Below are 13,795 nucleotides of genomic sequence, written 5' to 3'. Positions count from 1 at the left end.
ACACTATATTACTATATTGCGACGAGTTTCTTTATTTTGTCATCTACTATTTTACAAATGTTTTCCAATTCTAAAAGCACAAAAAAAACTTTTCCAAAGCTATTTGTTTAGTTTCCAATTAAATTTGGTTAGCTTGGTTTTCGAAAACATTAGTGAAAAATGAATGACAAAACAGAAAAAATATTTAATTATCAATAAGAAACGAATGGACTTGCTACTTAACCCGTTGAGGGGTAGTTTTCTTTTACCCAGGGTGAGGTTTAGGAATTTTCAGACATATGGCAACAGGAAAGTTGAGTATGGATTTGGAGCTGTTTTGATGGAGATAATTGTAGGAAGACCAGCATATCAAAATGGTGAGGATGGAGCTTTAACTCAATGGGTTAGCTCAATGTTTGGTAATGGGGAAATTGGAAGGATTGTGGATCCAAAATTAGAAGGAGATTTTGATGTAAACTCAGTGAAGGAAGCACTAAATATTGCATTTGCTTGTTTGTCTTACAACTCCAATGACCGACCAACCATGGGGGAAGTGCTACTAAAACTTAAACTTTGCTTGCAAATGGAAACAGCTCGATTGGCCATTGGGTACGGTCGTTGAAGATTATTGAATCTCCACCCTACATTGATAGAATATTATATGATTGTGTAACGTTCATTTAGCACTATTCCGATATTGATCTTTGTTGCATGTCTCGTCATTGACTTGATTTCAAGTGGTTTTTAATTGAATTTCGAATTCAACAGCATCATTTGAGTTTGTTATAACCTTATTGGCTCTTTCTCGATCAATTTCTTATGATCATTGTCGTGTATTTCATTATCAATACCCCTTGAACTTTCAAAGTTTAAAACGTATCGTCAAACTAAAAAAACAATTCAAAAAACTTTTATCCTAAGTATATAAACATAAATTTTGAACATCTTAATGTTGCAAAAATTACTCAATTAAAAAAATTTAAATATTCCAATCATCAGTTTGGTGATAAACTTATTTGAAATTTTCTTAAGTAGGTTAAGAAAAAACTAATTTAAAAATAAATTATATAAATATTTTCATTTTTTAATATAAATACTTTTCTTACATATATATTTTTTAAATTCTTACATCAATTTTTTCTAACAAAAATAAAAACCAATTCTTACATCAATTTTTTCGGAACGAAAATAAAAACCAAACCTTTAGGTTGAAACATTAAGTGTTATAAAATTGTAAAATAGAAATCTTCTCTTAAGACATATCAAAATGATAAGTAACAATCAAATAAAACAATGATATTTATGATTATGAACAAAGACTCAACAACGAATTGACTTGCAACTTCGTTAAAACTTTTAAATCCTAAAATCTCTTGATTTTTTCTATTATTCTCTTTATTCTTCTTTTAGTCCATATATCTTAAGCGAAGCTTCAAGTTCTATTGATTTGATTTAATTTCTTGGACAAAAGGATGTCAAAGAGTTAACAAAAGAAGGAATGGGTATTGAAAAATGGACAAAAAGGAAAAAGAGGCGAAAAAAAAAGAGAAAACAAATGACAATAAACCGTCTTAACGACTTCTATTGTTGGAATATTTTTTAGGAAAATTGTATTTGGTAGCATTATGAGAATATGTTTTAGCAATTATGGCACACACTTTTCAAATTTTGCAAATAAAGGCAAATTTTAATCTCTAAAATGTTTTGAAGATATTTTCTATTTTAAATTTTTTATTATTCCCAAACTGCCCCATACATTTTTCTCTATATTGACTATCTCCCTCCCATGCCTTCATCTTCCACTTTCCCTTCTTCTTTTTTATAAACTTCTATATCATATTTGTATTCATAATAAAAAATTAATTTAATAATAAAAAATGTTTGTTTTTCTCAAACACTGTGTTCCGGTTGGTTTTCTGTAGGTTCTCTAAAAAAAACAATAAAAAAAATTATCATTCGTTCAATCTCCGTGTTCGACATCTTCATCTCCTTCTTTTCCTTTTTTTTTTTCACTATTTTTTATCCAGATTTTCAATCATCAAATTTTTGTTAAATCTAAGTTCTCTCTTCAAATTTCTTTCAAATGGTTGCTTTCAAATATGACAACATTCTCACTTTTTGAAATACATTCTATATTAAATATTTTATTATTCTCAAATTAGCATTCAATAACTTATTTCTTCCCTCATTTTTAATGTCCTAATCATCTCATATTTCTTCTCCCACTTTTTAAGGTCACAATCATTGTTTTTTTCTCCCACTTTGTATAAGTTGTATATTAGTGTTGTGATGTGCTTATATTATATGTATTAGTTGGTTGATAATGATTTTCAATTTTTTTTAAAATTTTATGCAATTTAATGTAGTATTATTAAGAATATGAATGATGTAACTTAGTGTAGCAAACATATAATATGTATCCAAGTGTGCTATTGAAGTATATTAAGTGTATCATCAGAACCTCAAGTGTAACAAATGTATTTTAATCAATCGAACGTATCGGTAGATATAGAAAATGTACCAACAGTACATCAAGATTATCAAACATATGAACTGCAACAAGTGTAATAAATCTATCAAGTGTATCGGTGAAAGTATAAAGTGTTTATCAGTAGTGTATTAAGTGTATCAAACTTATTAAGTGTATTAAACCTTATCAAGTGTATCAATAATGTAATGTATTGTATTTAGTGCATCGAGTGTCTTTAATTGATTAAGTGTTTTTGCAAAGTTTAACAAATGTATTAACAACATATCAAGTGTATCAAATCAATGATGTGTATCAAGTGTTATTTAATTCATCGAGTGTATCAGCAAAACATAACAAGTATATCAACAACACATCGAGTGATGCGTGAAAATGTTGATAATTATAGTGGGTAGTTTTCAATTTTTTATTTTTCAAATGTGGGCCAGACTTGAATTTTATCATTTTTGCAAATTTAAAAGTGGTGTGCTATGGATCTAATTTATTAAACTAATTTTACTAAATTTGCAAGAGCCCCTATTTTTTACACAATGTACAAGTCTAGGAGTATTTTGTATAATTTGAACTTTTTTCAAGACTTTTGTACCCACTCCCACACTTACTCTCAAATTAGAAAATGTAATAGAGAATTTAACTAGAGTTATGTTAGGTATTATTGGAAAGACTAATTTAATATAATATCTAATATATCTGCAATAATACCATTTAAATCGTCAGTTCAACCCAAAAGTGGGTAAAAACAAATTTAATATAATACCAACAAGTTAACATACCTAAAGTTAAAGTGTTTCTAATTGTAAGGAATTGAAGTTCATGACTTTTTTTGAACTTTTCCAACGTGAGACACAACTAAAATTCTATTATTTTGCAAAAAAACTCAATAAATTCCATATTGGCGAGACATTTGAGAAATTTATAGCTTCTGCTACATATATTCAAAAACAATCATAATTTTCAATTCAGATAATTATAATTCACTCTATCATAAAGGTTAAACCACTTGAAATTCCTCTTTCTATGATTTTTCTTCTTTTGTAACAACATGTAACTATGTTATAAAATTTATGATGTAACTTCCACCTAGTCACTGGAAATTCTTTAGCCATGGATATAACTTTAACCTATACATCTTGTCAATGTTAATATGCAAAGTCGTAGCACCACTAACATTGCATCCTTTATCATGGTAAAATGAATTTACCATGAAGATGAATTGCTTTAACAAACGTGCTTATTTTTTATGTGTCTAGATTTCAAAAAGTTAACATGAGAAACTCCAAATTGAAAAAGAAAAAACGATACATCAAAAAGATCTTTCCTACAACATTAGACTTAATTACGAGGGTTAAGGTTGCAATTTTTGGAACTTAAAATGTTAGGGAGGGAAAATCTTAAATGAGAAATGAACCCATAATTTATTTATACGGCATAATCATTTTTTTAGAAAGATATGAAAGCATATATGAAATTCTAAGATTGAAATCCAAGGAAATACAATAAAACTTGAAATTAGTTTGTCCCACATTGTTCAGTTTAAATATGGAAGCAAGCGGGTGAGTATAAAAATGGGTTTCTTTGGATTAGAAAGGCATACCTTTCTCGGCCTTTTGGCTAAGATCAAGTGTAGTATCTGTTCTTATCAGTTTAATATCTGATATGTGGGCCATTGGCCTACATGATATTAAATTAATTTATTAAGGGGGAAGGTCTACTTTGGTAGCTTGCTGCCATGGCCTTCGAGTGTCGCCCATGCGTTGCACTACAGCTTGGGTCTGGCGCACTCCTCCAATGACGAGTCTTTTAAATCTTTTTTTTATCTGTGGATGATGAGTTTGGTCATTGAAGCATAAATTGATCGATCATGATATTTAAGCAAATAAAGCTAATTAATAGAAGACCAATCTTGAGCTAATATTATTGCTATTTGGTATATATATTAAAAGAATATAATACAGCTGTTTGAGATAGATTTATGACAAAACTAGCATCTTTTTTCTTTTTATATTTTAAAAGAATATAATACAGCTGTTTGAAATTTATTATGTAAGGCATGTTTATTTCATTCAAGAAGAGATTCATTTACTAGAGCAATGGCTTTATTACACAGTTTATTAGAATATATGAAAGAATTAGAAGGTTCCTAATTTTTTCGGTTAAAATAAATATAATTGTGCTACTAATATAATTGTGCTACTTAAAACCAACAATGCAAATATTATAAAACCAAAAATATGCTATTTCTAAAAATAAAAAATCGTTTCTAAAAAAATTTCATTTCAATAGGTAATAAAAGCATTTTTGCTAAGACGCTATCTTAGAATAAATCTTGCAAAAAGTACTAAATTGGTTTTTTGGTCATAATATATATATAGTTGTTAGGCTCTCCCTTTTTTCTATTCAAACCAATTGGTGTGTAGTCTTTTTCATTATTTATTGACTAAGAAAAACAGAATTACAGTCAAGTGTTGAAAGATTGTATTGACTTAGAAAATTTTAATTAATTAGTTAAAAACGGAAAGCCTTGAAGTCCAACCTTCTGCATCAATATAAGAAATTTGTGAAAACTTGAGTTTAATTGATATATCAATTTTAAATTAGTGACTATAAGTATCAGAAATCATGTTTTAGGTGGCAGTGCTGTCTCTCTCTCTCCATTTTGACCGATTGTATATATTTCAATACCTTTTTGCTCCATTGCACTCCTAAATTAAAGCTATTTTAAAACACTCAAAATATTTATAAAACGTATGTAAACCCGAAATCTTCCTACCTACTTTGATTCATTTAAACTTTGAGTAGTAAGTAATTGAAGATAGGTTTCAAATTAAATTTTTTGTACGTAGAGTTTGGTTGGCAAGGTTGTATTTGGAAGGTAGACTAGTAAACGAAAGAAATTTAATAAAAGGGGTATATATAAAAAGAAAATACAAAGAAAAAAAAAAGATAAAAGAAAGTTGGGATCTCCACCACCAAGAACTATTCTTCAGTCATTTCTTTCATCCATTTTAGTAGAGCTTTTTGAGGGGAAGATTGTGAGAGGGAGAAGAGAAGATTTCGGGGAGAATCAGGTTGAAGAAGATAGGAGAAATCCAAGTTGAAGTTAACTTTGACAGATTGGGAACACACAGCTTATCTTTGATGTTTTATTGACTGCAAGCTACATAAGAAGAACCAGAAGCTGATGCCTATGAGCTAATTCTGATGTTATGTGGTTGGATTTTGAAGGAGAAGACAGCTTATCAGTTCTGGGTGCGAATCTGAGTAACCTTTGTTTCTTTCAAATAGCCTGGAGTGTGTACAGGAAGAATTAAAAGCTCTAATTAGTATTTTTATGAAGTTCATTTGAGTTAAAAGATACTTGAAATTGACTAAATTTCATAAAGGAGACAGAGGGTTGCAGAGATCGGGATTTTGGAGCAGCTCTGTTTTGAGGGATTTCTAGGAAAATCCACCGAGAATGTAATCTTCACTCCTCCTTGTAAGTGGTAGAGCACTTCAAAGTAAAGAGTTTGATATAAATTACACTTATTGTAGTTAAGTATCCAGAAAGTTAAGAGTGTTTAATGTTTGGTAACTGAATCTAGAATTTCTTGGAAAAGGAATTGTAAAAGTTGATTTTATTTCTTTAGGTTGAAATTCATGAATTGTCACTTTCATGTGTTATGTCATTCTTTCATGTGTTATCTTAAAAATGTCATAAGAAATACGTCTATACCCAATTTTGGTTTGTTTGATAGATCAAGAGGAGATAGGTCGAGTTTACAAACCAGGAATTTAACTCAAGATTGTGAGTGACAAAATAAGTTTGAAAGTGATTTTTAAAACTGTTATTTATGATTAAATGTCTTACCTGCATGACTACCAATTTATGAGCAATACATGATTTTCATGATTAGTTTTCAAGCATGAGCTTCGAGTTTAGATTTCATAATGAGATTTATACGTTAGGACGTGATTGTTGGCTTTCTGAAAAGTAGCTGCAATGACATTGTTTTGCACAAAGCATAGCTTAAGCAAGTATTGTTGAGATTTCCAATTTTTCACAAATAAGTTGAGTAAGCTTTAGTTTTAAGCAAGATAAAGATAAGCATACACGATTTAATATTTTCATACACATAGGTTACACTACAAAAAAATCGAAGCTCTGCCGACGCAGAAATAGGCATCGGGAAAAGACGTCTTAAGAAGATATCCTTTTCACGACGTCATGAAAAGGCATCGGCAATGTTGAGCTCAGGCGACGACGAACAGACAACGTCGACAGAAGATCAGGCTTCCACAACGCTGAGCGAGGAGACATCGTGAAAATTTTTAATTTAAATATTAATATAGACTTTTCGTGACGCCATATATGTACACGTCACCATTGCCTCAATAACTGTCAACGTTGCATGCAAGGCAACATGAGAGGTCAACCTTCTACCAACGTTGCTTTAACCGCGACGGAAAAGGTTGAACATTTAAGAAATTCTGACAAACCATTTCACGACGCTGGATTGCATAGCATCGTGAGAGGTCAAACATTTGCCAACGTTGGTAGGCAATGTTGTTAGATATGTGACGTTTTGACTACTTTTGACAAGATTCTCACGACGCCATGAGTGACTGAGTCGCGAGTGGGGGATTTTATACTGATGTCATAAGTAAAACATCGGGAGTTCCTCTATAAAAATCCACTTCTATTCACAAAACTAAAAAGGAGAAGGCCGAGAGAGTTCAGAGAGAGACCGAGGAGAGCAATCGTCGCCACTCCATTCCATTGAATCCATTATTGTCGCCGCTCCATTCCGTTCGTTGTCATCTGCCGCCGCTGCTCTTCATTCCGATAAGTGGTTTACTAATTTCAAAATTATCACTAAGATACTATCGCACAAGCATAAACATGATTTTAGTTTTGTTTTAGTTAATTACATTACTACAAAACTGGGTTTACTTGACACCTTTTACCTGTCAAGTATTTGTTTACTTTATGCTTTTCAATGTGTCAAGTAATCCAGTGTCAAGAATAAGACAGATTTACTTGACAATTTTTACATGTCAAATATTTATGTGCTCTTGACACACTTTGCATGTCAAGTTTTTTTTTTCAAATGAAAAATTATATATTTTAGAATATCCATATAATTTATCATACACCTGTTTTGAAGTCCAATAACATTAAAATACACATTAATTGAACAATTGAAATCAACTTAAACTTTCCATCAAAGAAATTATATATATATATATATATATATATATATATATATATATATATATATATATATATATATATATATATATATATATATATATATATATCAATGAACCATACATATATAAGTTGGTCATTACATACTTAATTACAACATGTATATGTGCAGCTCAAACTTCTAACAATAGCCTAAACTTTCCATTTATGTCGATATAAACAAAATATATGTACAAAGATAAATAAAATTACTAACTATAAAACTCTAAAATATTAAATATGTGCTGCTTGACATGTATGTGGCAGCACAAACATAAAAAATTCCTCGAGTGTCTGGATCTTTGTAAGGTACAAGGATTATAATAACTTGAACCAACATAACTTTAGAAGTCAACACCAATCCTTTGTCATCTCTATGAACCATAACCATAAACAATATAATATGCAAACAATTTGTAAAAATTAGATTAAACTGCCTGCATATGCACTCTAACAAGTTACTTAAGGGCTATGCAAATGCAAATATCAAAATATACCGCTCTATCTTATCCAAAAAAAGTAAAGTTCATAAGGTCCAAGAATTTTGCCAGACCATAGCTTTCTCCCCGTTTTTGTTTTCAAAGTATATGTTGAACTAATGAATATTATTGGTCATTTAATTAACTTGACCAAAACAATTATTTAAAAAACAATAAATAGTGAAAATGAAAGAGATGCGACTATTTTTTAGGCCTAAAACAATGCTATAACTTAAAAAACTACTAAAGCTAAGCAAAAAATTATAAAAGTGAAAGTTAAGATGAGTTTGAAAAGAAATATTGAAAAGGAATAAAATGCAATAAGAAGTCCAAAGAATGTAAAAACTTGGGATTCTACCTTCGTTTTCTTGGCTAGATCTTTTGGCAGTTGCAGCGAGGACTCATAATATTTCTCAGCTAGCTCATAGAAAAAGGAAAATAAAAGTATTTATTAATACAAACATGGGAAAGAAAGAGACATGAGTGATAATCTATAAGATTGAATTGTATATTATAATTAAACATCTATATTTAAAGTTGGTCCTTGGTTGTCTCTTAAAATGATAAAAATTATACAAACCATAAATACTATTCATCACCACTGTTTTCATTCTACATTCAAATATCACATATAAAAAGATTGAATGAAACAAATCTTAGTCAGTAAATAAATTAAGCACACCTTTTCTGTAATTCCCAGCGAAACCTTATCTCCATGAGATAGAGAATGACATGCTTTGTAACCAGATACAAATAAAATATACTCAAACCTGTGGAAGCATACTTGTACCACGTGGTAAGTATCCGTGTCACAACAAAGCACAGTAAAAGAAATGCCCAACATATACATACATTATGGGAAAACAAAGAGAATAAAATATCTATAAAGATAAGAGGACATAACCAACCTGACCCACTTTCCAAGATTGCTTATGAATTGATCAACGGTTTTTGGAGATACATAAAATGGTCCTTTGTGTGGAGGTTGAATTCTGATGGTTATGTCATCTTTGGCAACCTGATTTCAATTTCAAGGATCAAACATAAGAATCATAAGCAATTCAAAAGATAACCACGGTATTCTTGTATTTAAAATAAGACTTATAGAAAGAACTATTGTGCAATGTTTTCGACTTAAGTTTTGCACAATAAGTAGTTACAGTCTACTCTTGACTCAAGTTTTCAACTTAACTTTTACACAACACATTGCTAAACTTTACACTTACCTTCATTGTTTTCAATAGGCACAACTGAAGAGAAAAATATGAAACACAGTAGTTTTCAACTCATGTTAGCAATGAATGAAACACAATAGTTTTCAACTCAAGTTTTGCTAAACAATTCAAGTTTACCTTCACTCTTGACTAAGCTTCTCAATTTCTTCACCTCGTTTCTTTGAGTCATCTCAATTTCTTGATTAATTGGGCTTTCTCGATTTCCACTTATATCTACAAGTCAATAGACTGAAGTATAAAATTCTAAAGTAGGCACAACTGAAGAAAAAATATTTTCCTCGAGAAAAAAATATTCAAGCTAAAAGCGCAAAACTTGAGTAGTTACAGCATATTTTGGTCTTAATGTTCGATGTTACCTTAATGTATTGCATTGCTTATTGAACCATAGTAGTTACGGCCTAAACAAAAAAGTAGAAACTTCAATGTAGGAAGTTTGAAGTCGAAAGATAAAATAACTTAAAACGATACTTGAATGAAAACATTAAGAATTAATGGATTAATTAGGTGTTGAAAATGTATGAAATAATTTTCATGCAATTTGCATGTAAATTTCATATAAAACATTTCTCATTATAGAATGAGAGAGGATGATGTTTTTTTGAAAAACTACCTAAACGATATACTACCTCCTTCTTTCTCTCTAAGTTTTACTTCACAAAACCGAGTCCCACAACTCTGTTCTTGGTCCTGAGCTTAGTAGGTCAACATAGTGGTTGTCCTTGCTCGTGATATTAAGGCACAGAAGAAAAAAGGATCGAAGAAGAAGTTCAGAACAATATAAGGTAAGTTCATCGCTTACCTTTTAGGCTCTTTGTTTAGGTCCATCGCATAGCATGTGCATGTGGATTTCTAAATTGTTTAGATGCATATAGAGTAAAGCATGATCTTTTTCCTTCCACTGCAGTATGTCTCTTGTTGTTTTTTCCATCATGTGGTATCAGAGCATGCATAGCTTTACTCATATGCATATGGTGAGTTCTTACAATTTATGTGATAAATTGCTATGGCTGAACTAAAATAGATTAGTTTTGGATTTGGCTCTAATCTTTGTAATTAGCCCTTTTGGTGGCTTAATTTATTTTTGCAAAGAGTCTATAATTTATTTGAGTCATTAGAGTTGTATAATAGGCTGTAATTAATTCATTCGGGAAGAAGAAGATGTTGTTTTGAAGCTGAGAAGGAGATGTATCAAGCCTATCGTTCACCCTCTCAATGATCACATATGGTATGCGCATCGCTTGGGCTCGTGAACATCGCTCTTACCAGCTAAACGATCGCGTATGGTACGCGTATCGTTTGAAGGTGACTCCATCGTTTATATGTTAAACGATCGCGTAAGGTACACATGTCGTTTGCATAAGAAACGATCGTATACCCACTAAGCGATCGTGTAAGGTACGTGTAGTGCTAGCGCTTAAACGATTGTTTACCTCTTAAACGATCACTCATTTGCTAAGCGATCGCGTAAGATACACGTAACGCTAAGCGCTGAAGGGATCGTATACCCGCTAAGCGATCGCGTGAGGTATGCGTAACGCTAAGCGCTGAAACGATCGTATACCCGCTAAGCGATCGCGTAAGGTACGCGTATTACTAGCGCTTAAACAATCGTTTACTTTTTAAACGATCGCTCACCTTTGTAAATGATCACTTACCTAAAAACCTTGACATTTGACGATCCTTTACATGCTCGGCGATCGCATATGATTTGCTCAGCGATCGCATATGGTTTGCTTAGCGATCACGTATGGTTTGCTCGACGATCGTATATGGTATGCGAATCGCCTATGCCCGTGAATGCCATCTTCCTGCTCAACGATCGTGCAAAGATTATCAAGCGATTATTATACTTCATCAAATAATTTAGTCTATTTTAGGGTGTTTTAATTAATCTTGCATATGATGTATGTTTAATTATTTCTAAAATTATATGTGCCTATTGTATGACATATAGTTTTAAAATCCCACCATAGGTTAACATGTTCGTGCATGTTGAGAAATTAATATGGAAATTAATTAATATGATTAATTAATGGCTAAATTAATATGTCTAATTTAAAAAATAATTGAATTAATTTTATTAAATATGATTTAACAAAATTAATCAATTATTGAAATACCATATTAATTTGTTGTTGTTCTAGATGAATGATTATAGGTTTGTCTTAAAGTTTTATAATTGTTATAAAATAAATTAGACTTTAAAATCTATAATAAAGATAAGGTTCATGCTCACTTAGGTTAATGTGATATCTTCCAAAATTAGATTTAGGTCGATATCTTGTAAAAATAGGTTACAAGAGGTACACCTGATTCGATCTTGTCAACAAGTCAGATAAGATGACTAAGGAGTGGAGGTTTTTAAGTTGACGGTTTACGGAACACCTCCTACCTGGAGATCGTAATCTGTTCTTGAGCCTAGTTAACCTAATTTTATGAGCATGCGTGAGAGATGTAAGGTAATAAAATTGGTTTATCACCTAGACATCGTGGTTAAATCTAGTATAAATGTTATGCTTGGATGTTTTACCTAGATTTAGGATTTTTTTAAGTTAGCCTAAATTAAATCCTGAATAATTTACTCGAAAATTTTTGAACAATTCAGCTGGAGAAAAGTATCGTACTTTTAACTCTAGCGTCCCCAAGAGTTCACACCATGAGATTCATGTAGGCCAGTGGGCTGTGCATAGGAGCAGACTCCATTCGGAGAGTGTTTGCATGAGCTATGAACAAGATGAATTAGGGAAGTAGTTCGTAAGTAGGTGAGGAATATATGACAAATAATACATCCGACGATCTCTTCCATTAGGTCGCACTGTGAGATTCCTATAATGCGTCTGCTTGTCTGCCCTGGAGCGACGTTCCATTCAGAGGGTTGTATTATAGGATTCGAAACACCGCAAACTCCATATTTTGGATGGGTCTCTTAGATAAGTTTTCATATTGTCTTTCCACTTTCGGGAGCATAATGATTCTCATCTCTGAGGACCGAAAATGGGGGGTTACACTTACAAGAATTACTCAAATAGTTAGTATATTCGTGATCGAAGATATTTTTGAGTTAGCATTTAGTCAAGATTGTCTTGATTCTAACGACGAGTAATCGGCTACCCCTCGGTAGAGATTATTCTGAACCTTTGAATTATCGTTACAAAACATAATAAAATGGTATTTTATTTAAAAGTTTCGCTTAAAAGATTGGTTTATTTAAATTATAGTTTCTAAACAGAGTATGTTTGTTTTTCAGCATGAATAGCTCGATAGTTAAATTGTTAGCTTCCGAAAAACTTAACGGCGATAACTATGCGGCATGGAAATCAAATCTTAACACATTACTAGTGGTTGATGATTTAAGATTTGTCTTAACTGAGGAATGTCCTCAAACCCCTGCCTCAAATGCAAACCGAGCTAGTCAGAAAGCATATGATCAATGGATAAAAACAAATGAGAAAGTCCGTGTCTATATCCTTGCATGTCAGATGTTTTAGCAAAGAAGCATGAATCCTTAGCCACGACTAAAGAGATTATGGATTCATTAAAAGGAATGTTTGGGCAACCAGAATGGTCCTTAAGACACGAGGCAATCAAATACACACTAAGCGTATGAAGGAGAAGATCTCTGTTAAAGAACATGTCTTGGACATGATGATGCACTTCAATATTGCTGAAGTAAATGGTGGTGCCATCGATGAGGCTAATCAGGTTAGCTTTATCCTAAAGTCTCTTCTAAAGAGCTTCATACCATTTCAAATGAATGTGTCCCTGAACAAGATAGTGTTTAACCTGACAACCCTTCTGAATGAGCTCCAGCGGTTCCAAAATCTTACCAAAGATAAAAGGAAAAAAAGTAGAAGCAAATGTTGCTACTACAAAAGGAATATTCAAAAGAGAACCGTCCTCTAAACCTAAAATTGGATCCTCAATACCCAATTGTAAGATAGAAAAGAAGGAAAAGGGGAAGACTCCCAAGAAGAACAGGGATAAGTAGACTGTAGAAAAAGGTAAATGTTACCATTGTGGTGAAAATGGGCACTGGTTGAGAAACTGCCCAAAATACCTTGCTCAGAAAAAGGCAGAGAAAGAAGCACAAGGTAAATATGATTTACTCGTTCTTGAAACATGTTTAGTGGAAAACGAAAATTCTACCTGGATATTAGATTTCGGAGCCACTAATCATATTTGTTTCTCATTTCAGGAAAATAGTTCTTGGAAAAGACTTTCTGAGGGCAAGATCACTCTCAAAGTTGGAACTGGAGAAATGGTCTCAGCTAAAGCAGTGGAAGATTTGAAGTTGTTTTTTAATGATAGATATATCATTTTCAAGAATGTCTTGTATGCACCTCAAATGAAGAGAAATTTGATATCTATCTCTTGTATGTTAGAA

General features: G+C 31.7%; 1 protein-coding gene and 1 non-coding gene across 2 annotated transcripts; both read left to right on the top strand.

The window, feature by feature from the left end:
• The first annotated feature begins 205 nt into the window (after window positions 1–205).
• LOC127148937 (LRR receptor-like serine/threonine-protein kinase IOS1) lies at window positions 206–601 on the top strand. Its single transcript, XM_051083374.1, has one exon. It carries the CDS (start codon window positions 206–208, stop codon window positions 599–601), a length of 396 nt encoding a protein of 131 aa, XP_050939331.1.
• Window positions 602–4,057: 3,456 nt separating this feature from the next.
• On the top strand, window positions 4,058–4,253 carry LOC127149272 (U2 spliceosomal RNA). Its single transcript, XR_007820674.1, has one exon. It is a non-coding gene; the product is annotated as a U2 spliceosomal RNA (small nuclear RNA).
• Window positions 4,254–13,795: the final 9,542 nt, after the last annotated feature.

Source organism: Cucumis melo, chromosome 4 (genome assembly GCF_025177605.1).
Source record: "Cucumis melo cultivar AY chromosome 4, USDA_Cmelo_AY_1.0, whole genome shotgun sequence".
NCBI classification, from domain to species: Eukaryota; Viridiplantae; Streptophyta; class Magnoliopsida; order Cucurbitales; family Cucurbitaceae; genus Cucumis; species Cucumis melo.
Note: the sequence above shows the minus strand (reverse complement) of the source record. Positions and strands in the feature narration are given on the sequence as shown.

Excerpts from the sequence above, each read along its gene's own strand:
- LOC127148937 (XM_051083374.1), top strand. The coding sequence starts at position 206 with ATGGACTTGCTACTTAACCCGTTGAGGGGTAGTTTTCTTTTACCCAGG.